A 27606-nucleotide genomic window follows, 5' to 3' on the forward strand; every position below is an offset into this window, starting at 1 on the left:
AGAGACCATTTTATGTTTCAGTTCCCTAAGATATTCAAAACAGCAGTTCAACATAGTTTTAAAATGCAAAATAAAAGACTGGTTGCTATATTACAGTGAAAACTACAAAATGTAAGTAGCAATTATTCAAAGTATTTTCACTTTTATCATTCAGCTAGCATTATTTGTTTATTACATTTATTTACCTATTTTCTCTAAGAGCTATAGTTGTGTATGCAAAAATTTCCACCTACTTTTATTCCCATAAAGCAACCCTTGAAGAAGGATGAACTGAGAGAAACAGATAGGCTCAGATTAATTCAGTAAGAACTATTTAGCGTTAACTAAAACAATACACTCTCATTCTGCCAGAGAGTTCGGAAACTTAAACAGAAGCTGCATAAATGGAAATTTAGCTAGTATTGCTGCTTTAAGACTATTTGTTGCCTATCCCCCTCTTCCTTACAAATTACTTTTCTCCTAGATTATTGATGCTATTTCACCCAACTTCATTTTCAAAAGACTTGCTTGTTCATGGGAAGGCATTAACAGAATAATTCAGCATACCAGAGCAAATAATTACTTCTGCAAGTACAAGAGATATCTATAGCATAGGAGTGGACATTTGTTTAGAATAATGGTGCCCCTAAAAATCAGGACTAATTTACACGTGATTCTAAATCTTTATTATATTCATGAACTTGAGTGAATTTAGGCTCAAAGAGCCAAAATCCATCCTCCTGATCCCATTCATTTTTTTCAAGAAAGAGATAAAGATAAGTTAGTGTCCCACTCTACAGTAGTTCTTCTCATATTAAGTGTGATAACATGCAGAATAAAGTCAGAAGTGCTGGGTTCCCACTTGTTATATGGGGAGCTAGAATTCATCTGGAAAAATGTGTAAAAATGCTGAAGACTTTCTGGGTAAACTAGATGAAGTACCTAAATGTACAGCTTTGCCAGTCACTGCCACCTAGCATTTTCCCACATGTGTTCTAGCTGAGATGTTTGCATTCATGGCTATAGCAAACTTGATTGTATGGCTCTTTTGTCCTTTTAAGTAGGCTCAGAGTAGCTAAGACAGATTTGCCCTTAAAGATGCTTTGCTTGGGCACTTTCAATATGCATTGTGGCTGGTAAGAATATGGAAGATTCTCATTGAAGTGCCTCATTTAAGGACCACAGCCAGGGTGTAATACCAGAGAATCAGATTTGGCTGAGGGCGTCGGTACATGCCCTGCAATATCCACTAATGCAATATATAAAACCAATAGAGCCTAGTGATAGCATTGATAGCATAAGGCTTCTGTGAGACTTCCTTAGCAAACCTCTGTATATAAATTTTCTTCGACGTATAACCATGATTAGTGACTGTTCAAAGTTACAAAAGTGTGGAATAAATGGACTTAGGAACTGTGCCAAAGTTACAGCTGTTGTACTGTCCTTGTAGACACATGATCAAAATTCAGGCACTTAGCAACTTGCCCTTACTTACAATTGCAGGGGTACTACACCCCACCTCCCTCTCTCTGGCATTCTGCCTTGTAACAGGGATTGCTGAGAATGCCATAGTAAATCATTGTGGTTTTGTGACATCTTGCTTTACAACCGCATCACATTGTGAAAGAAACTCCATTCCCAACTGTGGTTGCAAGTTGAGAACTACCTGTATATTGTCTCCTGTTAATTCACTATTACCCTGAATCTGGCCTGCACTGGATACCAAACATTTATAAAATTGTAAACTTTTACATTAGTTTGCAATCTCAGGATTGATTTCTGGAGGTATGTTTTCCAGAGCTGGTCAAGACCATTTTTTTTAGCAGCATTACTTCTGCCCCACTATCTGATCTCAGATCTGGATGCTTCCAACCTATATACTGAAATAATTGTTTGTACAGGTAATCCTCAATTTATAACTGGTGATTTAATGACCATTCTCACTCATGACAGTCTTGGAACAGGTACTTTATCCATAAAGCACTTCTGGCTACTGTAAAACATTGCGCTAGGCACACACTCCATCACATGACCACATTTTGGGTGCTTGGCAATTTGCTTGTATGTACAACTGGTTGACAAGTGCCCCTGCCATCATGTGACCATCATTTGTAATCTTCTCTGCTGGTTTTCCTTGAAAGTAAATAGGGAAGCAGAGAAAGTGTTGGATTCGAGATCCGTTCTCCCAGTGAGCGAAGAGATTTCCCCTCCACGCAGAGAAAAATGCTAGCAAACGACATTTTGCCCATCCAGAGAAGAAAACTCAAGCGACTCCTAGCTGCGGTCTTTCCTGGATCAGGATTCCCTGCACTTAAAAATTTAGACTCTAATCATTTCACAGTTGGACTACTGCAATGCGCTCTATATGGGGCTACCCTCGAAGAGTATTTGGAAGCTACAGCTAGTGAGAGTGCAGCAAAACGGTTTCAAAGAAAAACAAGGAAGTCCAGTTGCCTCCTAAAAAGCACCTTTGGGACAACCATGACCTGGATGACTGAGAATCTCCATAGACATTTAGCTATGGACTTTGGGATGAACACCCTTCAAATGGTGCAGGGGTATGAACGGATTTCCAGAAAACATTGTAGACTACAGGAATCATTTGTGCTTCAGTTGAGATGCAGACAACATGGACTCATCCCCAACAGACTGCGCCTGTCTTCAACAGTGAAGGGACACAGGGCAGAAAACATCATGCAGCCAAGAAGGCTTCACACATATTTGCATTACTCAGATGACCCTGAGGACACAGATAAACCTCCAAATGGCCTAACAACTCCCTAAAAGAAAGCAAATGATCAGCTGTCTGCAAGGAATATAAATCTTTCCATTCCCCACCATCCAGTCAGAGCTGAAGCAGCTTCTTGGATGAGAAGTGAAACGTCTTCAAGGAAAAATAAGGAAGTCCAGTTGCCTCCTGAAAAAGCACCTTTGGGACAACTGCAACTAGGAAAGCAGGGAATACAGTCATTGAGTAAAATAGTCATGTAGCATCTCGCTTAATGACAATTTTGCTCAACTACTAATATTATGAGCCCAACTGTGGTTGTAATTGGAGGACTACCTGTATGTGTTTGATACAGACAAAGAAATGTTCAAATTCTTTGTAAAACTGAACTGGTTAGTAAATGAGAAGCCTCTGATTTACCATTCCAGAATCAATTGCTACAGCTCCCAGGACTGGGATAAATCTCAGTTTAATTAGGGCTGGCCACAACTGTTTCTTGAAGATCATCCAGATCTTTTGAATTGAGAAATGCGAGTTAAAAAAATGAAAAGAGAAAGACATATCATACATATGTCTTGGATACATACGACTTGTATAAGAGCTTGATTTTTCCTTGTAAACATCATTCAACCGTACATATTCACCCAAGGCAAGAGCCAGCCTCTGCTCTTTCACATGGAAAAGTTCTTTCTTAGTGCTAAGTGCATCTTGAGCTACAGTAAGATAATCTTTTAACATTTTTTCTTGTTCTTGTCGCCACTGTTTTCTTGGATCTTCTATCTGTGTAGTTTCTGTAAAGGTACAACAACAAAAGCTTCCGTTCAGTTAAGAACCCTTAAATCTGTGTCTTAAGTCTAAAAAAAACCACAGAAAACTCAATGCCCACTTTTATTTTGGTACATGCATAAGAAACTAATTGTTATTAGGTGTTGGCATGTTAAACTAAGTTATTTATCAAATACTTTAGGGAAACATTTGTACATGTCTTAGAGAAAAGAGTCATTTTTATTTGTATTTTTGATGCATGTTTTGAACTGATTCAAAGAGTATATTTTCAACTCAGACCAGCCAATAAGTAATACTTTTTTGTTTGTTTTTTAATTATTATTTGTAAGTAGCTTTATTTAAATCTAGTTTGTGCCTGCACCTCATTTGCTTCCCATTTTTGCTACTGGAATTGAAAATAAATGGAAATCAAAATATTCTCTCTCTTATTGTTAAATAAAATAACCACAGAGGAAAGAATTCTGAAACTGCACTGAAAATCTAGAGATTAAAATACCATATATTTAGATATTCAGCACTGAAGAAAACTGCTAGTAAACTTTAAACATTGCCCTATAAAAATTGCATTCTTAGATTAAAAATGAGTGCCAACTTGTTCAATGTAAACATAGATTCTCAGGTAATACAGAAAGACCTATACAATACAGATTTTGTCTTTTTTAGTAAATCATTAGAAATACATGAGAGTTTCAGTTGGCTCCCCTTAACTCTGCTAATTTTTTTTTAAAGTTTTAAAAGAATTCAACTCCTAGAGAATTTCAGAGAATGATTCAAATTTCTAATAGATTTCAGTTAATGAGTTCAATTTCAGCTGATGAAGAGCATTATAGCATATAGCTCTTAGGAGATATTTTACATCTTCACAACTCCAAAGAAGAAATTAATCTAAGCTGCTGATTTAAGTTCTTCTCACCCCAATAACATTAGTTACATGTCCCCCACTAAGACACTTTTCTCTACTTTTGACTACTAAAATTATCCAGAGCAAACAGTAATTTAAATATGCTATACTAGTCTTTAAATATATGTTTGGTTAGTTTCTGCTACAGCAGAGAAAGGTCCCTGGTGGTAAAAACCGCCAATAATGCTTGACAGTTCCACTTAATCTTTCTAGTGCTACATTTTGATGGGAATTCAAGAGGCAAATGAAAATAAGACAATAGCTCTAAAGAGAGTGAGAGTGATAATCAGAATGTTTCTTCTTTGTCAATGCTAAAAAAATATATTTTAGGCGTGCACATTTCTGTGGAAAGTTCCTTCAAAATTCAAAGAAATGGAGAAAGAAACCACTTACATTTATACAACTTCATAAAAGAAAAGCCAATTCAGCTTTCTAATGTTGACTCCTAAGTGAAATAAAGTATTCTTCTCTGTCTATATAAGTGAGTATGCATGTATACACATACACACACACGTGTGTGTTCAGTCATGTGAAAATGAAAGTACACCCTCTTTGAGTTCTATGATTTTACATATCAGGACATAGTAAAAATAATCTGGTTCTTAGCAGTTCTTAAAAGTAAGTAAATACCATTTCAGATGAACAACAACACATATTACACCATACCATAATTTATTTTACAAAAAGAAAGCCAAAATGAAGAAGCCATGTATGAAAAACTAAGTTCAACTTGTGATTCAATAGCTTGAAGAACCACCCTTAGCAGCCATAACTTGAAGTAATTGTTTTCTGTATGACTTTATCAGTCTCTCATATTGTTGTGGAGGAATTTTGGCCCATTGTTATTCACAACATTGCTTCAGTTCATTGAGCATTGGGCATTTGTTTATGCACAGCTCACTTGAGGTTCTGCTACAGCATTTCAATCAGGTTGAGGTCTGGACTTTGCCTGGGCCAGTGCAACATCTTGATGCTTTTCTTTTTCAGCCACTCTGTTGTAGATTTGCTGGCATGCTTGGGATCATTGTCTTGTTGCATGACCCAATGTCAGCCAAGCTTTAGCTGTCAGACAGATGGCCTCACATTATACTCTAGATTAGGAGTTCATGGTCAACTCAATGACTGCAAGGTGGCCAGGTCCTGTAGCTGCAAACCAAGCCCAAATCACCACCCCTCTACTATTGTGCTTGACAGTTGGTAGGAGATGTTTGTGATGATATGCTGTGTTTGGTTTTCACAAAGTGTGGCACCATGCATTATGGCCAAACACCCCCACTTTGGTCTCATCTGTTCCAATGAATCCACATGGCAAGCCTGAATTAATATCAGAACCTAATATAGTTCAACTCATCCTGCTGAAAATTATCTTTCCCTCTTGCTACAACTGTTATTTTTCATAAGAAGACAAAACAAAAACATTTCAATAAGGAGAGGGATTTTGAGGAAGAACAGAGGAGAAAACTGATTGGCACTCCAAGGTCTATTTTGGATCCCATCTTCCACAAGCAGGATTTTATAACTTTTTTTTAAAAAACGGATCCACATATCTCTTGACAAATCTAATTTAGGGGTGAAACCTGACTGCCCAAGACTAATAATAAAATAAAAATAAAAAGATTGCAAGTGTACCCTCCTATTTTATCCTACCCCACTTTCTCATAAGATTCCAGCCCTTTTTATCTTAACTTTGAACTTATTGAGAATGAGCATAGTGTAGTGGTTAGAGTATCCAAATAACAGTTGGAGAATCCCAACTTCACAAAGTTCATTGGAAATATTTGGAATATGCTGCCATGAGAATAAAAATCAAATCATGCAGCAATGCCTATGTGGCCTTAAGTATTCTGGAATAAAGATAAACAGAAATAATATTATTCTTCCACTGCAATTCATTCCTGTATCAGAGTCGTAGTAGAATTATTCTGATATTGCAAAAAGAAATGATAGGAGTTAAAGTTTGAAAGATAGTTTCAATGGAAAATAGGGTCTCCCTCTCTAGAATTTTGTTATATACTCTTTGAGACTTTTAGCTGCTCCCTTAGAATCTTCTGTTTAAGCAGTTAAATCTTAGGTCAATCAATCAATTCTTTATTTCAGCATAAAAACAAGCAAAGCAAAACAGAAACCATCTAGGAGTCACGCCATACAGAGAGCATCAATTTTGATTACTTTCTATTTGTGGGTGTAATATACAGCAAGTTTGGTGAGGTGGTTAAGGCATTAATTTAGAAAGTGGGAGGCTGTGAGTTCTAGTCCTGCCTGAGGAACAAAGCCACCTGAATGACCTTGGGCCAGTCACTTTCTCCCAGTCCTAGGAAGCAGGCAATGGTGAACCACTTCTGAAAAACCTTATCATGAAAACTGAAGCGACTTGTCCAAGCACTCACTAGGAATCAACAGTGATTTGAAGGTACAAATATAGTATATATATATATAACTATATAATATATAGATATAATAATCTAATAATATAATAACAAAAGGGACCTAGAAATTTTGCTTAGAATAACCTACAAGCTGAGAGTAAAATTATAATGTTGTTTAAAACAGTGACTTTTATCAGTAACCAAAAGTCTGGAAATACTCGGATGAGGCCAGCTCTGTCTAGTTTTAATAGTTGTAGGGCACAATTTAGCAATATCCAAGAAGTACAGTCTTATTGGTCTGAAGGAAGGATCTGCATGTAAAAATACCTGGGGTATTTTGATATATGAAGGTAAATGAAATAAGCCTGAATTCCAGATAGTAGCTGCAATATAATAAAATGCAAGCAGTAGATTCCACACCACATGTGTCACAAGGACACATCTGATTAGTATAGGCTATTTTTATATAGTATATGCTTTCTAGTATACTGGATGGCAGAGCGCTAAATTAGAGCCTTTCTTAGCTTGGAAACTGTGATAGAATTTAAATAACCCACAGGTCTGTGAAGAAGATCAACTACATCAGAAAATATTTTTGAGTACTATAGTTGAGATTGTTCTAGTTGCTTTTCTATGTCTAACACACAGTGTGTGTACATGTATCTTTTAAACTTGTGTCCTAGGAAAAGGAGCTTCTCTAGAGCAGGGCTTTTCAACCAGTGGTACGGGTACTACCTGTGGTACATTGGCACCGGGCAGGTGGTACGCGACCATCCTAGAAAAGTAGCGGGGGAGGGAAATGAGCTGAACCGGTGGCAGCACCGCACAAGCCTAAGCAAGAGATGGCTGGAGCTAGGCGACTGGTGGTACTCGGATGTTGCCATATCCTAAAAGTGGTACAATGGGTGAAAAAGTTGAAAAGCCCTGCTCTAGAGTATCCATAGAAGTACCATTTCTCAAGGAGATATCTCCTCCATTTAGTACTGAAATTATCTGCTATTGTCAAAGCTTTCAAGTCTAATTCTGAATAGTTACTATGGGGCCTAGCTGAGCTACAGGAACTGACAGCACATTTTGGTAAAAAATAAATTTAAAGCAGCAGGAATGGATAAGGAACTTCTTAAACATAGTAGAAAGTTTTGATTTTGGGGCATTACAGACTACATAATTTGAGTGAGTGCTTCTCTCACCAAAGGCCTGAAAAGCAATTCTAATATACTGTATCTAAAAGTCTTTGTTTGCTCATTTTTGTGAACACTTAATGGCTGGTGGATTCTGGGATGTTTAACAAATACTAAGACTTTTGTTTTTTTCATAATTACTAATTCTCCCTCCTTGCAATAAATGGTAAGGGGCCTCAAAATGCATTTTAGCCCAACTGAGGTTTGATACAGAAGAATGACATCACTGGTACACATGCCTTTGAGCTAACTTTGGGGAAAATGTCGGAGCTGTTCTATTGGTCAACCAAAGAATTTATATAAACACTGAATAATAATGGTGCCCGTATGCAATCCTGGCTCACTCCCCTTATTGTAGCAACCTGTTTTAGTTAAATGCCCTTGTGGAATAAAATTAATTTTTAACATAGAATTTTTAGTATATCAGGAATAATAGGGAATTATCTATCATGGAATTGACCAATTTGTCCCATAGCCTAATTCTCAAAATTGAGTCAAAGGCAAATCTACAGTCAATAAAAGCAGCATATAAAACAGATCCTGCTTGAGCTGTACACTCCTCACCCAGATGTTGTAGGATGACAGCAGGATATACAGGAAATGATGAGCTCTAAAGCCAGTCTGTTCCTCTGTGAGAATTGGTTGTTTCCAACCAAACCATCAATTTTGCATTTACAGTACATATATACTGTACAATTTGCTGATAATTCTTAATAAACTGATAATTAGCTGATGTCTCTTCCCCCCTTTTTAAAAATAGGGATTTTAAGAGTTGTGCCCCCAAACCTTTTGGGACCATTATAGTCTAATCAATAAAACAGAAAAGGAAGACTAGTACTAGAGTCCATCAATCTAAGTTATGGATATTTTCGGCTGTTAAGTAATCATTATGAGATCTTTTCTGGTATAAGTTGGCTAACTAAATTTTTGATTGATTTAATTTGATTTCTCCTTGTGCTTTAAAGATATTAAAGTGTGCCTCTCAAATTTCAGCTGAAATGGTAAAAGTGGGGCACCTTGTGTCTATCCACTAGACATTCTGAGAAGGAAACTCAAACTCAGAAGTTTAGAAGAATTCTAAAGAACATAGGACATATCTTGTTCCTATATCTTTTCAAGCTAATTGTGCCTATATATGCAAAATAAGTTTAACAGAAGAAAACATAAGTAGCAAATGGGATTTATAACAAATCAATAGTCAAACCAACTAAAGTTAGGGAACAGATATATTTGCTGTGATTTTACTTTAAGAGCAGCACCAACTGTAATGGAAAATAATATTACAAGAGAAAACCATATCTGCGAACACATTTCAGGTAATTGCCCAGTAGGTTTTAGTTGAGATTGCTCAATATGTGGCCCAAACTGCAAGAATAGCCCGCAGAGTCCTAAAACGTGGCCCACAGCAACACTGTCCTTGTGATTGCTAGACAAGGACAAAGCACTTTCAAGGCAAGTGATGGGGATGGGGATTCAGTACTAACTGGCTCAAAATCAAGCATATATTTATTTCCACCTCTCTGTGAGAGCTCATACAGCCACAACACTTGTCTCCGAATGTGAAGAAAAACAAAATCAGATTTGGCCATCCAAAATCTGAAACCTGGCAAGGAACTCTTTGAAATAAATACATACTAGGTTAGAAAAAAATAAGGATCCTTACAAGAACTATTTCTAAAGCATGTTTTCTAAAGATGATTTTCATTCTATAGCTGTTCAGAGAAACAGCATGGCCAACAGGTATATGAATTAAGGCTATATGGAAGAATTTCAGCCTGGTGGAGATTTTACAGGCCATCCATTCCTAACAGCAGGCTAATGTACTTCTATATCCATGAAGCAGCAGGATGAATGCCAGTTCTGCCTGCATTAAAGAAAAAGGTTTCACTTGCACTTCAAGATCGCTAACTCAAAGCTGAATATGACACACTGTGAGCATCTGCAGAACATTTCCCGCAATCTTGCTTTCCTTCAGATAAAAGCAATTGAGATGGGTCAGACATAATTCAGGTTTCCTGAGGTAGCAGGGCAGTTAGCACTCTAATTATGCTACAGCAGACTACTATTACTAGGAACACTTTTAAGACTTAACAGTGATAACAGAATTATCTTATTCTGTGGCATTTTTAACAATTGCTAACGCTCATATTTATAAATTATAAGATACACATCCTTCTTTAGAAAAAAAACACATTTCTTCAAAAAAAATTGGGCATACAAATACAAAAAATGATCAATACAACCTAACACTGTAAGGTACTGCAATCAATCTGGAGAAAATTCAAGGCAAAAATCACTCTGTAATGAAGAGTATTTCTCTTTACTGTCTTAGGCTAAACAGAAAAGCTATAACATGGAATTGATATTCTTTAACTGCTCTTTGAATAAAATTTATAGTTTTCCTGGGGATCATTAATGATATTCTCCTTCTTGAAAATAGTTCTAAACTGCTGGGCCCAATTTCTTTCCTAAGCTTCTGATTCTAATAAAATTCTTATGTGCTTATTGCAAGCAATGAGTGATGAGCTTTCCTTTCCTGTAAAATAAAAGTAATAAAAGACTTGTTCTAAACAAGAATAATAGTGCTAGGTAAAAGACTAACTCTGCAGTAGCAATGGAATTAAGTCTTTTTAAATTAGGATTTCTACCTTATAATCCCAGAGACAGAAAAGAAAACACTCAGATATTATTGATTAACATGTTTAACTGATGGCAGAATGAGTGATTTAATGGCATTTGATGAAGCAGATTGTGTTTCTGATGAAGTAGATTGTGCGCAACCAAAATTAAACTTGCTAATTTCAAGGCATTACAAGATTCTTTGGGGATTCTACTGCAAAGGACTAATAAAACTATTCCATTGGAAATTGTTAATATTGCCTTATTTCTGTTACTTCAACTGCATAAAAAGATTATCTGCTGCAGAGCTTGTACTCTGACTGGCATCCTATGCACAGATGCAAAATTCTTCTGCAACCTCATATACTGGGAGGCACATATGCATATTTAGTCAACTTAAGGTTTTGAAGTCACAGCAGCCCCATATAGCTAACTTTGGTTAATATTGTGTTGTGGGTCCGACGCAAGGAAGAGACGCCAGCCGGTGCGTGAGTTCAGCTCTTTATTGAAGGGGGTAGTGAACTAGAGAATGAGGGCTACCTGGCCTCCTTATATACCTGGCCAGGTGAGCTAACAGCCAATGGGGTTGGCCCTAGGTTTCCCGCCAAAACTGGGTTTCCTGCCGAAACCATCCAGGCCAACGCCCCCTGGTGGCTGTTGCTATGCAGGTGCCTGCATACATAACAGTTAACATTATGCTTGATTGGATCTAGTTAATATTTACAAAGTACACCACTTGTAAATCCCATGGCTATAAAGTAGAACTGATGTAAAACATCCTAAAAAATAACAATAACAAACCAATTCATGTTCCTAGAGAATAGGTCCAGATTTTCCATGTCCTCCAATCCCTCCTTATTACCTTTCCCCAGCATTTAGTAAGTGTGGCCAGTTTGTCTTTCTTCACAAAAGATAAACATAAAATATAATATAATAAGGGCTATAAACTTTTATTCCCCATGGTTTCAATCTTGCTTGCAATAAAAACTTTTCTCTAGCTAAGGCATATTAGTGAGACCTGTGGTAGCTCTAGCTGTTAAATCAAACTAAGTTATAGGAAATTTGTAGTTTTCTGGCAAACTGTAGTCAGGAAACTTGAGAAGTTTATGCAGTATCTTACTCAAACCCACTTCCTAGGCATCTGATATGAAATCCTAAAACTATAATAGGCTAAGAATATTAAATGAAAAACTGAATGACCGCATGAAAAACACACTTTACGCCCAAATGCTTGAGGGTTGATCTTTATTGTCTGCCTGAATGCCAAAATGTTTGGCATTCTACCAGCCCTCAAAAGGTGAGCTGTCTGAACAGATAAAACAGCTGCAGAAAAGGACTGTCCCTTCCTCCCATCTCAAGGAGACAGAATCCAAATTTCTCTTAAGCTAGTTGCACAGACAGATTAATTCTATCTGCAAAAATATGATCTTGGGTAGCATGGGCTAATGCCATATAAAGGTAAAGGTAAAGGTTACCCCGCACATGCGTGCTAGTCGTTTCCAACTCTACGGGGCCGGTGCTCATCTCCGTTTCAAAGCCAAAGAGCCAGCGCTTGTCCGAGGACGTCTCCGTGGTCATGTGGCTGGCATGACTAGATGCCAAAGGCGCACGGAACACTGTTACCTTCCCACCGTAGTGGTCCCTATTTTTCTACTTTCATTTTTACGTGCTTTCGAACTGCTAGGTTGGCAGAAGCTGGGACGAGTAACAGGCGCTCACTCTGTTACGCGGCACTCGGGATTCAGCCCGCCAAACTGCCGACCTTCTGATCGACAAGCTCAGCGTCCTAACCCACTGAGCCACCGCCTTTATAAATAAAAGAACAACAGTTAAAACTGTATCAGAAGCATATTGGCAACCAATCCAGAGGCTACAATATATATTTTGCTCAGTTGACGCAGTCTCATCCATCAGAAAGTGGATTACCATAATCTGCACCTATGAAAGCTCTCTCGAGTCTTCAAAGGCAATGCCAAATAATCATAATTGTCAGATGCAAATAATTAACTTTGAACTCAGGCCCAGAGGTTCCTTGCTTTTAACTCTACTGTAACACAAGAATGTTGCCAGACTGTCTGTTTTCCTTTGGGAAGCTAGATACTGTATAGGTCTAAGTGTTTGACTTCATATGCTTCCTCCCACCTATAAAGTCCAGATTGGCATATCTCTTAACTTCACCCACCAGGGCTTCCTTCCTTCAGGTGTTCATTCCATCACAATAATGCAATAAACAGGTCTTGATTTTATGAGGGCATGAATATCTATTACCTCAATCCAAAAAAGGCTGCAATTTAGGTACCAGTTGCAACTATGCGAAAGCCACTCCAGGTTTTGCTGTTCAAGCAAAAGTTATAAATCCAAGAGAGCTCTGAAGTCATTGGCCTATTCCTTCAAGGAGGGTACTGTATGACTCAGTCCAGAGTAAGTGTGAACAGGAACTTGCTCTTGCCAATGACCTATTTCAGCATATTTTACTCCATCAAATTCTTATAGCCTTCAGACACTAGGTGACCACATCTCAATGGAGCCCTGTGAAGGGGCAGTGAATAACAATGGACACAAATAACCAATATGATGAAGAAAAATGAAATATGTGTTTATAGTTAGTCTTCAATACCTGTGTTTTCATTTGGTCAAGGAAGACATTTTTGAGAAAACACCATTTATATACCAAAATCATAAGCTAAGGTTTGCCTACATGCAGCATAACGTTTTGGGGCATGGTGGCGCAGTGATTAGAATACAGTACAGTCTAACTCTGCCCACAACTTGGAATTCAATCCTGATGGGGCTCAAGGTTGACTTAGTCTTACATCCTTCTGAGCTTAGTAAAATGAGGACCCAGATTGTTGGGGCCAAGATGCTGACTCTGTAAACCACTTAGAGAGGGCTGTAAAGCACTATGGGGTGGTATGTAAGACTAAGTACTATCGCTATTTATATTTTTCACATGATCACTATGTGAACATGTGGAACAAGGTAGCTGTTTTTCAACAAACTTCAAGAAGCAATAATGTATATTAAAAGTGGCTCAATTGGCCATAAACCATATTATATACTTCTAGCCAATGGTGGGATTCATATATGTGAACAAGCAGTTTTCTGTGTAGATGCTGCTTCTGGAAGTCCATTCTGGGCCTGGGGAACAAAAAATTAGCTACCAGTGATGCCGAAGTGGTGCAAACCGGCTGAATCCCACCACTGCTTCTAGTCTATTTTGGGTGAGACTGAAACATTAATAATTGCATGTAAAAGTTTAAGCACCTCTGATCAAATGGTATGTTTCAATGAATCCTTAGATGAACAGAAACTAATTCAACTTCTACATTTTTCCACTGTTAGCATTTTGAACAAATCCACTAATTATTGTATAGTTTATTCAGTAAATAGTGGTTAAACAAAGTGAAATTGTAATTTACACATCATAATTGAAATAACACTTCATAACTTTCAATCTTAGTCATGGTATTATAGTCCAGGGGTGTCAAACTGCCGGCTCTTGGACTGGACGCATCATCCAGAAGCTGCGCCCACCTCATTGCTGGCAATGGCAAAACTGTCCCAATACGTTGCGCAACGTCACGTGACATTGCGAGTTTGACATGTCTGTTATAGTCCATGAGCTGCCACAAAACAATGTAGGCTACAGAAAAGTTTGGTGTGTTTTATTTTCTTAGAGAAGATTAAGATGTTTATTTTAAAATACAATTCATAGACTGAAAAAAAGCAAGAAGAGGGAAATATTTCTGGAATTGAAACAGTACACTCCTTAACAGCTCCAGCAGTAATTGCCAATGCATACATACAGTATATTATTACACAGGTAAAAATGTAGCTTCCCTTAAGTCAGTATTTCTACAGTTAAACTTTAGTGAAACATTTCCTAAACTCTTGAGCAGTGCAATTCGTAATTATCAGACTATTGCATTCTAGTCAGGTGAATTAAAAGCTACAGGTGAAACTCAAAAAATTAGAATATCGTGCAAAAGTTCATTTATTTCAGTAATGCAACTTAAAAGGGGAAACTAATATATGAGATAGACTCATTACATGCAAAGCAAGATAGTTCAAGCCGTGATTTGTCATAATTGTGATGATTATGCCGTACAGCTCATGAAAACCCCAAATCCACAATCTCAGAAAATTAGAATATTACATGCAATCAATAAAACAAGGAGTGTACATAGAACAATATCAGACCTCTGAAAAGTATAAGCATGCATATGTACTCAGTACTTGGTTTGGGCCCCTTTTGCAGCAATTACTGCCTCAATGTGGCGTGGCATGGAAGCTATCAGCCTGTGGCACTGCTGAGGTGTTATGGAAGACTAGGATGCTTCAATAGCGGCCTTCAGCTCTTCTGCATTGTTCGGTCTCATGTCTCTCATCTTTCTCTTGGCAATGGCCCATAGATTCTCTATGGGGTTCAGGTCAGGCGAGTTTGCTAGCCAATCAAGCACAGTAATCCCACGGTCATTGAACCAGGTTTTGGTGCTTTTGGCAGTGTGGGCAGGTGCCAAGTCCTGCTGGAAAATGAAGTCAGCATCCCCATAAAGCTCATCTGCAGAAGGAAGCATGAAGTGCTCCAAAATCTCCTGGTAGATGGCTGCGTCAACCCTGGACTTAATGAAGCACAGTGGACCAACACCAGCAGATGACATGGCTCCCCAAATCAACACAGACTGTGGAAACTTCACACTGGACGTCAAGCATCTTGCAGTGTGTGCCTCTCCATTCTTCCTCCAGACTCTGGGTCCTTGGTTTCCAAATGAGATGCAAAAGTTGCTCTCATCAGAAAAGAGCACTTTGGACCACTGAGCAACAGACCAGGTCTGTTTTTCTTTAGCCCAGGTAAGATGCTTCTGACGTTGTTTGTTGTTCAGGAGCAGCTTGACAAGAGGAATATGACATTTGAAGCCCATGTCCAGGATCCGTCTGTGTGTGATGGCTCTTGATGCACTGACTCCAGCCTCAGTCCACTCCTTGTGAAAGTCCCCAACACTTTTGAATGGCCTTTTCCTGACAATCCTCTCCAGGCTGCAGTCATCCCTGCTGCTTGTGCACCTTTTTCTTCCACACTTTTCCCTTCCACATAACTTTCTATTAATGTGCTTTGATACAGCACTTTGGGAACATCCAACTTCTTTTGCAATTACCTTTTGAGGCTTTCCCTCCTTATGGAGGGTGTCAATGATGCTTTTCTGCACAACTGTCAGGTCAGCAGTCTTCCCTATGATTGTGATTCCTACTGAATTAGACTGAGAGACCATTTAAAGGCTCAGAAACCCTTTGCAGGTGTTATGGCTTAATTAGCTGATTAGAGTGGGACACTTTGAGCCTAGAATATTGCACCTTTTCACAATATTCTAATTTTCTGAGATTGTGGATTTGGGGTTTTCATGAGCTGTAAGCCATAATCATCACAATTATGACAAATCAGGGCTTGAACTATCTTGCTTTGCATGTAATGAGTCTATCTCATATATTAGTTTCCCCTTTTAAGTTGCATTACTGAAATAAATGAACTTTTGCACAATATTCTAATTTTTCGAGTTTCACCTGTACAATCTCAATTTTAGCATGTAAGACATGTGACCTGCCTCTGACCTTTATCATAGGCAGCTTACCTCCTACTAACTGAAACAAAGGGTGTTCTCTTCAGAACACCACTCCTATAGCCAACATACTGATGGAGACTGCACTCCAGAAAAATTTCACCCAAATTGCAAATGGATTAATGTATCACTGAAAATGCTTTAAGTATCTGATTCTTCATTCTGAAAGGATGAAGAAAAACCAGTTTAACGGAAAAAAAACCACCCCAATCTAGCACCCTCCACAAAATAAATTTACTAAAAGCTCAAGTCTCTCTTCCTCCAAAAGCCCACAGCAGGTAAGGAGATAATTCTCCACAACTGTTTGCATTATGTCCTATGCAAACAAAAGCAAAGAAAAATTCAAACTGTAACCAAATTCCTATCTAGTTATTTCATTTACCTATATGCATAATCCATACTATTACCGTTTGCTCATCTTCTAAGCCTTAAGAATGTGGTGAAAGATCTCTAAAACATTTGATTTTATATTTAATTTTTTATTTCTAGAGTCAGTCTAATATTCTGGAACAATATTTCCCAGCTAGTCTACTGCTGTCCTTTTTAATCTGTAATCCTAAGTAAATATTTTTTTCAACTTTTGAATATTTATTTGAATCAATCCCATCAAAACTAAGGTAACAATTCACGTTCTGATACTAGTGTTTTCTTTTAAATAACAAAATTGTTGTCATTCTCTATAGAAGAAGTTATGTTATTCTTTCATTTATTCATTCAAATTATTCCCTGCATTTTTATTCCTTCTCCTATCCTTACCACTTTCTACAGGGGATGATTGAGAGCATCCTGACATACAGAATCACAATCTGGTTTGGAAGCATCACTGCTTCAGACAGGAAGGCGATGCAGAGAATGGTGAGTGTAAAATGTAAAATTCACTCAAGCTCAAAGTTTAAGAGAGAACTTTTACAAAATGTTTTATAGATGGCATCTAGATCCTAAAAAGCTTGCAAGTATGTATCCGAATTATCAGCCTAAATGTTGGAGGTGTGGTGATGAACAAACATGTTTATTAAGTAACAACAGAAGCAGTCCTAACGGCTGCTGAACAGCTATATATACAGATCGCCTCTAGGCGGCAACCAATAGATTTAAAGTAACAATTCCCACCCAAAACACAGTTAACAGTCCTGGAGACCAGCAGTCTGGGTCTCAAACAGTACAGCCCTTAAGCAATCATTCAACTGAGTACAGAACATTACGCAACTGATTGCAGCAATTAAGGCCAATACATTACACTCCTTCCCCCTAGATAGTTCATAATCTCAACTGCTTGACATAATCCTGTAAATACTTAGGCGGCTTTTGCGACTTTTCTGAACCTCTTGGGGTCGCTGGAGACTCCCAGTCTGCCTGCTCGCCAGCCAGGGTGGGTAGACCAGGACCTTGAGACCCAATTGCTTTGGGCTGACTCGAGCCCCTTTGGCTGGCCTGTTCTGGTAGGCCCAAACCAAAGTCCATTTGGGGAATAGAGTCTGTCGGGCTGGAAATCGGAGCCGCTTGCCTGTTCTGTTCAGTGGGTGCAGTCAGTGTGTCTGGAGAAAATTCACGTACGGCCAACCCCCATCTCCTCAGCTGAGAGTTCTGTTGGAGCATGCAGACTCTGCCATCGGGCCGTTGTCACGTCGCCCCTGTGGTTGGCCCGCTTGAGACTCTTGAGCCAGCGGCTGATTTGCGAGCCTCCGACGCAGTTGGTTGATGTGTCGTCAAATTACTCAACCATTTTTCAGGACCACTTCGTACAAAAGTGACCCTGACACCTTAACAAGCACAGCTACCACCCACAATTACCCGTGACCGTAATTCCGGGCCCAAACCCGGTAACCAACTTGCAACTTTGTGGTGTTTTTGGCTGTGCTGTGTCCGAGGCAACTTGGTCAAGGTGTAGCCAATCCAGCTTAGTAAACAAGCGCCGGCACCATCTCAGTTCCGCTGGGCTTCTGCCTGTTGAGGTGCAGGGAGTTGTGCATTGGCAGAGTAAGAACTCTGCCAGCCTGTGGTGCCAGTCCCCTGTGATGATCCTCGTTAAGGATTCTTTGGTTGTTCGGACCATGCGTTCCACTTGGCCACTCGTGGCCGGGTGGCAGGGGCTGAAGTGGTGTGCCTTATTAAGTTAGCCCTGAGAAAAGACTGCAATTCTGCAGCTGTAAATTGAACCCCATTGTCTGAGACCAGCATGTCTGGCAACCCATGCGTTGCAAAGATACTGCGCAGTTCCTGGATGGTCCTGACAGTAGTCATAGTTGGGACTGGTGTGAGCTCTAACCATTTGGAGTGACTGTCCATCACAATGAGGAACAGCTGTCCATGAAATGGCCCTGCAAAGTCGATGTAGATTCTTGACCATGGTGCGTGTGTGGCTTCCCCAGGAGCTTGAGGCATCTCCGGCCTGGATTGCTGGCAAGTATAACAGCCGTGAACTTGGGCCTCAATGTTTTTATCTAACCCAGGCCACCAGAGGTAGCTCCTCGCAAGTGCTTTCATCTGGACTATTCCCGGATGTCCCTCATGCAGAGACTCTAAGACTCTGGGCCTCAACGAGCTCGGGACTATGACCCGACTCCCACAAAGAATGCACCCCTTATGAGCTGAGAGCTTGTCTTTCCTCATGTGGAAACTCTGGAATTCTGGCCCTGGACATTTCTCTGGCCATCCTGTGTGCTCCCAATTCAACATGCGGCTAAGCATCTTGTCAGCGGCTGTCTCAGCAGCCACGTCCCCTGCGTGAAGGGGAGACTCTGGCAAATCCTGGATAGTTAGGATGCGTGTAGCCTGAGTGGGATCTGGCTCTACATGTGGCAGGGACAACCTGCTAAGGCCATCTGCATGGCCCATTTCCCTGTCTGGTTTGTGAATCAGCCTATACCTATAGTCTGAAAGGAAGATAGACCACTGTTCTGTTCCAGCCTATGACCGGCCCTGTTTGAATGTCAGGGACAACCCCTTTTTATAGTCAACAGGCTGGAAAAAAACCCAACCAAATTTATTTACAAAGAGTTCAAACAAAAGTTAAACGAAAAGTTCAAGAGTTAAACCAAAAGTTCAAACAAGAGTTAAACAAGAATAACAGACCAGGACTCTAGCAGAAGATCTTCAAACGGTTGCCTTCAGCAACCAGCACCTCCCACACCTTCCCCTTTTATCAGCAGTCCCAAGGCGTGGCTTCTCATTAACTTCTCCCGAGTTGCATCATTGCCTTCCTCTGTTCTGCTCTGCTAGTTTGCCTCCTGCTCCTAGCGTCCCTGAACAAAGCCAGCTGTGGATCATCTTCTTCCAATCCCTTGTGCTCACACAGCTGAGTCTGATGAAGAACAAGATGGGAGGGGCCAGGCTGACAGTGCATCAGAACCTTCCTCTGACACCAAAGGCTCTTCAAACCCCTCCTCCTCCTCCTCTTCAGAATCATCCGACTCAGCTGCCGGAACCACAGGCTGACACTGAATCACAACAGACCACCTCAGCATTCGTGGAGATAAAATCTGAAGTGTCTGCTTGTTCATGGTGAACAACCCTAGGAGTGGCTTGTGGTCCGTGAAGACAGTGAACTAGCGGCCATACAAGTAGTCATGAAACTTTTTTATGCCGGTCACAATGGCCAGTGCCTCCTTGTCTATTTGTGCATAATTGCATTCCACCAAAGACAGAGTCCTAGAGTAAGTAAGCAATGGGAGTCTGTCTCCCATCAGCCATCAAGTGGCTCAACACGGCCCCAACCCCATACAGAGATGCATCACAAGTGATGCAGACAGGCAACTTTTTATTAAAATGGGTGAGGACTGAGTTCAAAGACAGCAGTGATTCGACTGCCGTGAAGCTTTTCTCATGGATGCTAGTCCACTGCCACTGTGCCATTTTGTCCAAGAGCTGGTGTAACGGCTTTGCCACTGCGGCCTTGTGTGGAAGAAGGCATGGTAAAAGTTCAAAAGCCCCCAAAAGGCCTGAAGCTCCCCCTTAGACTTTGGACTGGGGGCCTTCTGAATTGCTTGGAGCTTGCAGTCCGCTGGATGAATGCCTGTGGCATCAATGCAGAAACCAAGGAACTCGGTTGAATCTACGCCAATCTTGCATTTCTCCCATTTTAGTTTCAGCCCCATTTTGAGGAAACGCTGAAGGACGGCTTTAAGGCTTTCTGCCAAAATCTCCACTGACTCCCTCGCTATGAGGACATCATCGAAATAGGGGCACACCCCTGCAATGCCCTTCAGCGTGCACTCCATCACTCCCTGGAAAAGTCCTGGGGCTACACTAACCCCAAACTGTAGGAGCTTAACCCTGAAAGCCCCCCTGTGGGTGACAATGGTATGAGCATCTGCCGTGGCCTCGACCACAGGTAGTTCCTGGTAGGCTTGTGACAAATCTAATTTGGCGAATATGCGGCCTCCTTGTAGTGATGCCAAAATATGGCTGATTACAGGCACCAGATATGCATGCTGTTAAAGTGCCCTGTTGATAGTGCACTTATAATCCGCGCATATGCGCACCTCACCGTTGGCCTTCAGTGGCGTGACTATGGGGGTCTCCCACACCCCACTGTCTACTGGCTGCAACACCCCTTGTTGCACCAGCTCTTCCAGTGCTGCATCAATTTTGGGTTTGAGGGCAAAAGGCACTCTATGAGACTTGATCTGTGTTGGGGTTATGGTAGGATCAATGTGAAGGGCTATCGGAGGACTCTTGTATTTCTCTAGACTTGAGCTAAAGACATCAGCAAACTCCTGGCGACTGCCGCTTGCATTCGCTGAATGCCGGTTACTTGGATGCCCAAGGCATCAAACCAGTCTAAGCCGATAAGGCTTGTGCGCTGGCCCTCCACTACTATGACATTAGTGGACCCTCAAACCCCTTGAACTATACATTGAGCGTAGCTTCTCCTTTGACTGCTGTGTGGGAGTTTTGGAAATCCATCAGCAAAAGGTTAGACGGCCTGAATTTAGCTTGTTTGCCACTGCGACTGCAAATGTGCTTGAAGGTCCCTTGGGAAATTATGGATAGGGCTGACCCTTTGTCCAGTTCCATGTTGCATGGAAATCCCTGAAGCTTGACCTTGAGTCTAAGCTTCTCTTTAAGGGGGCAATGGGCACGCTCCTCTGGCTGGAGTAAAACCCGGTTACTTGAATGCCCAATGCATCAAACCAATTGAGGCCTATGAGGCTCATGCGTTGGCCTTCCACCACTACGACATCTAGTGGACCTTCAAAACCCTTAAATTGCATGAGAAATGTGGCTTCTCCTTTGACCGCCACTCGAGAGTTTTGGAAGTCTGTGAGCAGTAGATTAGATGGCCGGAGTTTGGCCCATCTGTTGCTGCGATTTCACATATGCCAGAATGTTCCTTGGGAGATGATGGACATGGCTGAGCCTGTGTCAAGTTCCATTTTGCATGGAACTCCCTGAAGCTTGACCTTGAGTCTAAGCTTCTCTTTAAGGGGGCGATGGGCACCAGTTCTGAACACGCTCCTCCAGCTGGAGCAAAACCCTACTCTGTGTTGCCCCAGGGCTCCGATACCTCTCCTGAATGCTTCTACTTGTGGTCCGTCCCACTGGTGACCTCTGCAGACGGCAGCAATGTGGCCTGGTTTGCCACATGCCCGGCACATTGCTGCTCGGAACTGACACTCCAAGCATCTATGGCGGCCTCCACAGCCCATGCATCGAGGGAAGGAAACTGCTTTGTCAGCTGGCCTCTGTCCCCTCTCCAGTTGCTTCCACAGCTGATCGACCTCAAGGTCCATGTCGGAATCTTCCGCTCATCCTGTGTCCTTGTGGTGGACAGTCTCTGGACTGGGGGTGTTCTTGGAGGGCCGTAAGGCTTTAATGGCCCCTCCAGCTGCTTTGTCAGCCATCACCTCCTTCAAGGCATCTTGGAGTGGGTCTCCTTCACGAATAACTTCTGATGGAGCTTTTGATTTCTCAGTCTGCAGATTAAATGGTCCCTCAGTCTTTCCTCAAGGTCTGCAAAGTTGCAAAGCCGAGACTCCTGTCGGAGGGTGGCTATGAACTCAGTTGCAGACTCACCAGGCTGTTGCTCCCGCTGCTCAAATGCGTGTCTCCAAGCTATGATGGAGAGTTTCGGCTCGAAGTGGTCCTTGAGCTTCTTTTCGAGATCTACTTAGGTAACCAACTCGAGCAGAGCAGGGGCGACCAGGTTCTCGGCTATGTTGAACATACCCGGGCCGCACACGCACAGGAGTGTCACGGCCTTCAAGCTGTTTTCGCTAACCTGGTTAGCTCGTAGATAATTCTCGACACGAGAGATGTAAGAACTCCACCTCTCGGGATGCGCCATGTCAAATTCCTCCAGTTTGCGACTTTAGCAATGGTGAGTTGTTTCTTGCTTGCAGTGCTTTGTGCTGCTAGGCTTCTGTGCAGGCCCTAGGATGGATCCTTAGGGCATGGTAGTCTCCAGCATGGCTTGCTGGCAGACCGAGGGGGGAAACATAGTTCCTGCCAGGCTCTGATGCTGGCCTCACCCCCTAGTGACTTCTAGCTCTCTTTGTTAAGCCACTGTTGTGTTCCTGGTTTGGTTAGGCATTGACAAGGCAGAGCGGTGAAACAGCAGACATATTTATTCAGTAACAAGAGAAGCAGCCCTAACGGCTGCTGAACAGCTATATATACAGATCGCCTCTAAGTTGCAACCAATAGATTTAAAGTAACAATTCCCACCCAAAACACAGTTAACAGTCCTGGAGACCAGCAGTCTAGGTCTCAAACAGTACAGACGTTAAGCAATCATTCAACTCAGTACAGTAATTAAGGTCAACACATTACGCAACTGATTGCAGCAATTAAGGCCAATACATTAAGGTGAGGATGGCCAAAAAGATCATTGGCAGTTTCCTCCCTCCCATCCAGGACATAGCACAGAAGCATTGCTTGAGCAGGGTCCGTAAGATTTTCTTGGACACTACACATCCTCTTCACGACCTCTTTTCCTTGTTACCTTCTGGGAGGAGGCTTTGTGGTATCCGTAGCAGAACATCCACATTCAGCCAGTTTCATTCCATACAGCATTAACTTTGTGAACTCTCAAGCTTCCTCCTTCCATTATATATTCAATATGGGCAGTATTTAATATTTATTTGTTATGTATATGTAGGGGTGTGGGTCTATACATATCTTGTACGTAGTATGTTTAGGTGTGTGTCATGTATGTTTCACTTTGAGAGCAGGCAAATAAATTTCATTTTTGATGTGTGCCGTTGTTCCAAAAGTAAACAAATGACAATAAAGGTTCTCTTGTCTTGTCTTACCTTACCTTATTTTGATCAGTATTCAAAGTAGTTAAAAAAAATAAAGATAAAGGTTTCCCTTGTCCAGTTATATCCTAGAGGGCAATGCTCATCTCCTTTTCTTAGCTGAGGGAGGCACTGTGGTCCAAAGACACTTTTGTGGTCATGTGGCCAGCATGACTGTACACTGAGGTCCATGGAACGCTATTACCTTCCCACCAAAGTGGTACCTATTTATTTACTTGCATTTGCATATTTTCAATCTGCTAGGTTGGCAGGAGCTGGGGCAAGTAACAGGAGCTCACCCCATTGCATGGAACTTGAGTCTCAAACCTGGGCTGTGACAAGTTCAGTATCTTTAATCGCTGAGCCATCATGCCCTCTAAAAATAATATAATGTATTAAAATTAAAATTAATAACATCAATTAACTAATTGCTGCTATGGGTCTTTACAAATGACTTTATTTTTTATTACATTTGGATCTCATTTTTTGTAACAGGAATTCAAGACGCATACAAAGCATTTCCTTACTCTATTTTTTCACCTCAAGAACAACAATCCTATAAGATAGTTGAGCTAAATGGGGGTAATTGGGCCAATGTAACACAGTAAGCTTCCATGGCTGAGATTACACTAGATTCTGGGTTCCCCACCACTGTAACACTTAAATCACGATTCCATATTGTCTCTTAGATCTCTCATGAAATGTATTGGAACTCATCCAAGAATAACACTGTATTGCACCACTATAGGACTATATACCTGTCGTACTTATAGTAAATACACAAATAAGTAATAGGAAAGTTATATCAGTAGACATATTAATGCAAGTGAAACCTTCAATGGTTTGCTGGCTCATTGTAGGCTACTGCTCGGGTTTCTGACCACTTTAGTCGTCTTCCACTCTCATCCCTCCTGCCCTACAATTTTTGACTAGATTTAGATTTAGTCCTCACTCTACAAGTAATCCTTGCTGAATGACTACTTGTTTAGCAACCATTCAAAGTTACAACAGAGCTGAATGAAGGAGACTTATGACTGTTCCTCATAGTTATGGCTGTTGCAGCATCCTCGCAGAAGGTGATCATGATTCAACTGCTTGGCAACTGGCTTACAATTATAATGGTCACAGTGTCTCATTGTCACATGATCACCATTTGTGACTTTCATTGCTGGCTTCTGACAAGCAAAGTTAATGGAGAAGTTGGTAGAAAGTTACAAACGGTGATCATGTGAGACGCTGCAATTGTGCAGGATTTGGCTAACAACAGTAATTGGAGCTAAAGCAAGTGCTGTCATAAGTTGGCATGGTCATGTGACATCATGCTTTACAACTGTGTCATTTAGCAATGGAGTTGTCGGTCCCAATTATCATAGTTAAGTGAGGACCACTTATACTACTTTAGGATATAGTTGACCAGTTCTGAATCTTACAGTTTTTTTTCCACCTAAAGATTTTTTAAATTATTATTACTGTTCTGAAGAGTTTTGAGATTTCCATCAGATTACTCTTACAATTTCTTTTTTATGTGTTTGGTGCCACTTTGACCAAAGTGAGCGCCTGTTACTTGTCCCAGCTTCTGCCAACCTAGCAGTTTGAAAGCATGTAAAAATGCAAGTAGAAAAATAGGAACCACTACGGTGGGAAGGTAACAGTGTTCCATGCGCCTTTGGCGTCTAGTCATGCCAGCCACATGACCACGGAGACATCCTCGGACAAGCACTGGTTCTTCAGCTTTGAAACGGAGATGAGCACTGGCCCCTACAGCTGGAAACGACTAGCAAGCATGTGCGGGGGAACCTTTACCTTTACCTTTACTTTACAATTACTAAAAGCCTAAATAACCAGAACATAGGAAATTTGATATAACTGTAATGCAACTTTGAAGAATACATTTCTTAGAAAGTACTTCAACATCTCCTAGTTTTGACACTGATAAAAAAGCAGATTTTCAGGATTAATTAGAATGTTTTGTCAAAACCTGGGGAGTTGCTTACACAAACAGAAAACAATGTTTTAATTGGTAACATGAAAGTTTAAGGTTAATAGACAATTCTAAGTAATTCTGAAATGCACTTGATAGGATATAACAGCACTAACAAAATGAAGTAGGAGGAAAAGCAGCAGCAGCGGAAGCTATAATGTTTTTCCTAAGAAAATAAACCAAGTGAATTGCTGTGGGGAGTTTCAACTGTCTCATAAGAAATCTTCTGTTTTCAAGTCCTTGTTAAGAGTCTAACAGCAGAGTCTAATCTCGATAAGCCTTCTTATATAATCAATAAAGCACTTACAGAAAACACTTACGGTTTATGTGGTCAATATAGTAGACACCAATCTGACGATCGTATGCAGCTTCCCATCCCCATGGTAGCTCATCTCCGACACAGTCTGCAAAGGATAATGGCTTTGTTAACCTAGAAACAAAATAACAAAATAATTGAATTAAGATTATAGAATTTTTTCCTCAATGCAGACATAGGGAAAATTAAGCAATTTAATTCAGAAGTGCCTCTTCAGACACTGCCCTGTTCAATATCTTCACTTTAAAGAATAAGTGAGAAAAAGTTAATTAAGAAACATTGACAAGGGCTAAATGCTTTTTAAAAAAAGATCAATATGCAGAAAGGATATTCCATGTTCTTTCCTGCATTGTATTTTTAGCTGAACATAACTGTTATATTTTTGCATATTTTTTTCTTAATAATTCCCAGCACTGAATTTTTTTTGTTTCATTACAGCTCTCTTGGGCTGTGGTTTAACTCTACAAACTGTGTCGCTGTGAAGTCCCACACAGCAAGGCCAGGCAAAGCAAAGCAAGGCAGCAGGATGTCGGTAACAGCAATTGTGGCTAGAAAAATGCAATGCTTGTTCCTGATAAAAGCCCCTCCCCATGGCGTCTATTTAAATTCTGTTCCCCAGGTGAGCCTTGTGAAGAGGGGTGGGGTGCCCTCCTCCTGAGTAGTCATGTCACCCTACGCTGACTCTGCCTCCTCTCCATTCTCCGCACTTGGGGATCAGGCGGGCAAGGCAGTTGCTCATCTCCGGAGCTCTGTCGCTCCTCTACTCTGCTGCATGCCTTGTCCCTCTCCTCCTCCCCTTGCTCGGTCATCCAATGCCCTTTCTTCCTCCCTGGTGACCCTTCTGAGGCCCGAGGGACCAAGGACAGCCTCTTCCTCCTCCTCCTCCTCCTCCTCCTCCTCCTCTTCCTCCTCCTCCTCCTTCTCCTGCTGTCATTCCTCCTGGGCCAGAGAGGCAGCACCATCTCCCTCTGTCAGTCCTAGATCCATCTCCTCCTCCTCCTCCTCAGACCCGGGCTCCAATGGGGCCATGACAAGAAGGAGAACTCATCAGATTTGCAGACAACACTAAACCAGCAGGAATAGCCAAGGCCCTAGGCTCAAAATCCAGATGGATCTTGACAGACTTGAACATTGGGCCCTAGGTAACAAAATGAAATTCAATGGTGAGAAAAGTAAGGTTTTACACTTAGACAAGAAAAACCAAATGTACAGATATAGATTAGGTGAAACCTGGTCCAATAGCAGTAACTGTGAAAAGGAACTTGGAGTCCTAGTGAATAATCACTTAAATATGAGCTAGCAGTATGCAGCCGCCGCCAAAAAAAGCCAATATAATCCTAGGCTGCATTAACAGAGGGATAGAATCAAGATCACATGAAGTACTAGTACTGCTTCATAAAGCCTTAGTAAGACCACACTTAGAATACTCCATCTAGGTTTGGTCACCATATTATAAAAAAGATGTTGAGACTCTGGAAAGAGTGCAGAAAAGAGTAACAAAGATGATTAGATGGCTGAAGGCTAAAACATATGAAGAACGGTTGCAGGAATTGGGTATGGCTAGTCTAGTGAAAGAAGGACTAGGGTGACATGATAGCAGTGTTCCAATATCTCAAGGGTTGCCACAGAGAAGAGGGAGTCAAGGTATTCTCCAAAGCACCTGAAGGCAAGACATGAAACAATGGATGGAAACTAATCAATGAGAGAAGCTAACTAGAACTAATAAGAAATTTTCTAACAGTGAGAACAATTATCCAATAGAATAACTTGCCTTCAGAAGGCAGGACAAGAAGCAATGGATGGAAACTAACCAAAGAGAGAAGCAACCTAGAACTAAGGAGAAATTTCCTGACAGTTAGAACAATTAATCAGTGGAACAACCTGCCTCCAGAAGCT

At 40.9% G+C, this 27606-nt stretch overlaps 1 protein-coding gene across 1 annotated transcript in view; it reads right to left on the reverse strand.

The window, feature by feature from the left end:
- The window catches only part of WWC2 (WW and C2 domain containing 2), a 176177-nt gene that overhangs the window by 79619 nt on the left and 68952 nt on the right, over positions 1-27606 (reverse strand). Inside the window, exons 2-3 of the mRNA XM_081332605.1 lie at positions 25715-25824; positions 3295-3498 (exon numbers count right to left, since the gene is read on the reverse strand). Of these exons, the coding sequence (XP_081188731.1) occupies positions 3295-3498; positions 25715-25824 (314 nt within the window). The remainder of the gene's footprint in view (positions 1-3294; positions 3499-25714; positions 25825-27606) is intronic.

Source organism: Vipera berus (genome assembly GCF_964194415.1).
Source record: "Vipera berus genome assembly, chromosome: 7".
NCBI classification, from domain to species: domain Eukaryota; kingdom Metazoa; phylum Chordata; class Lepidosauria; order Squamata; family Viperidae; genus Vipera; species Vipera berus.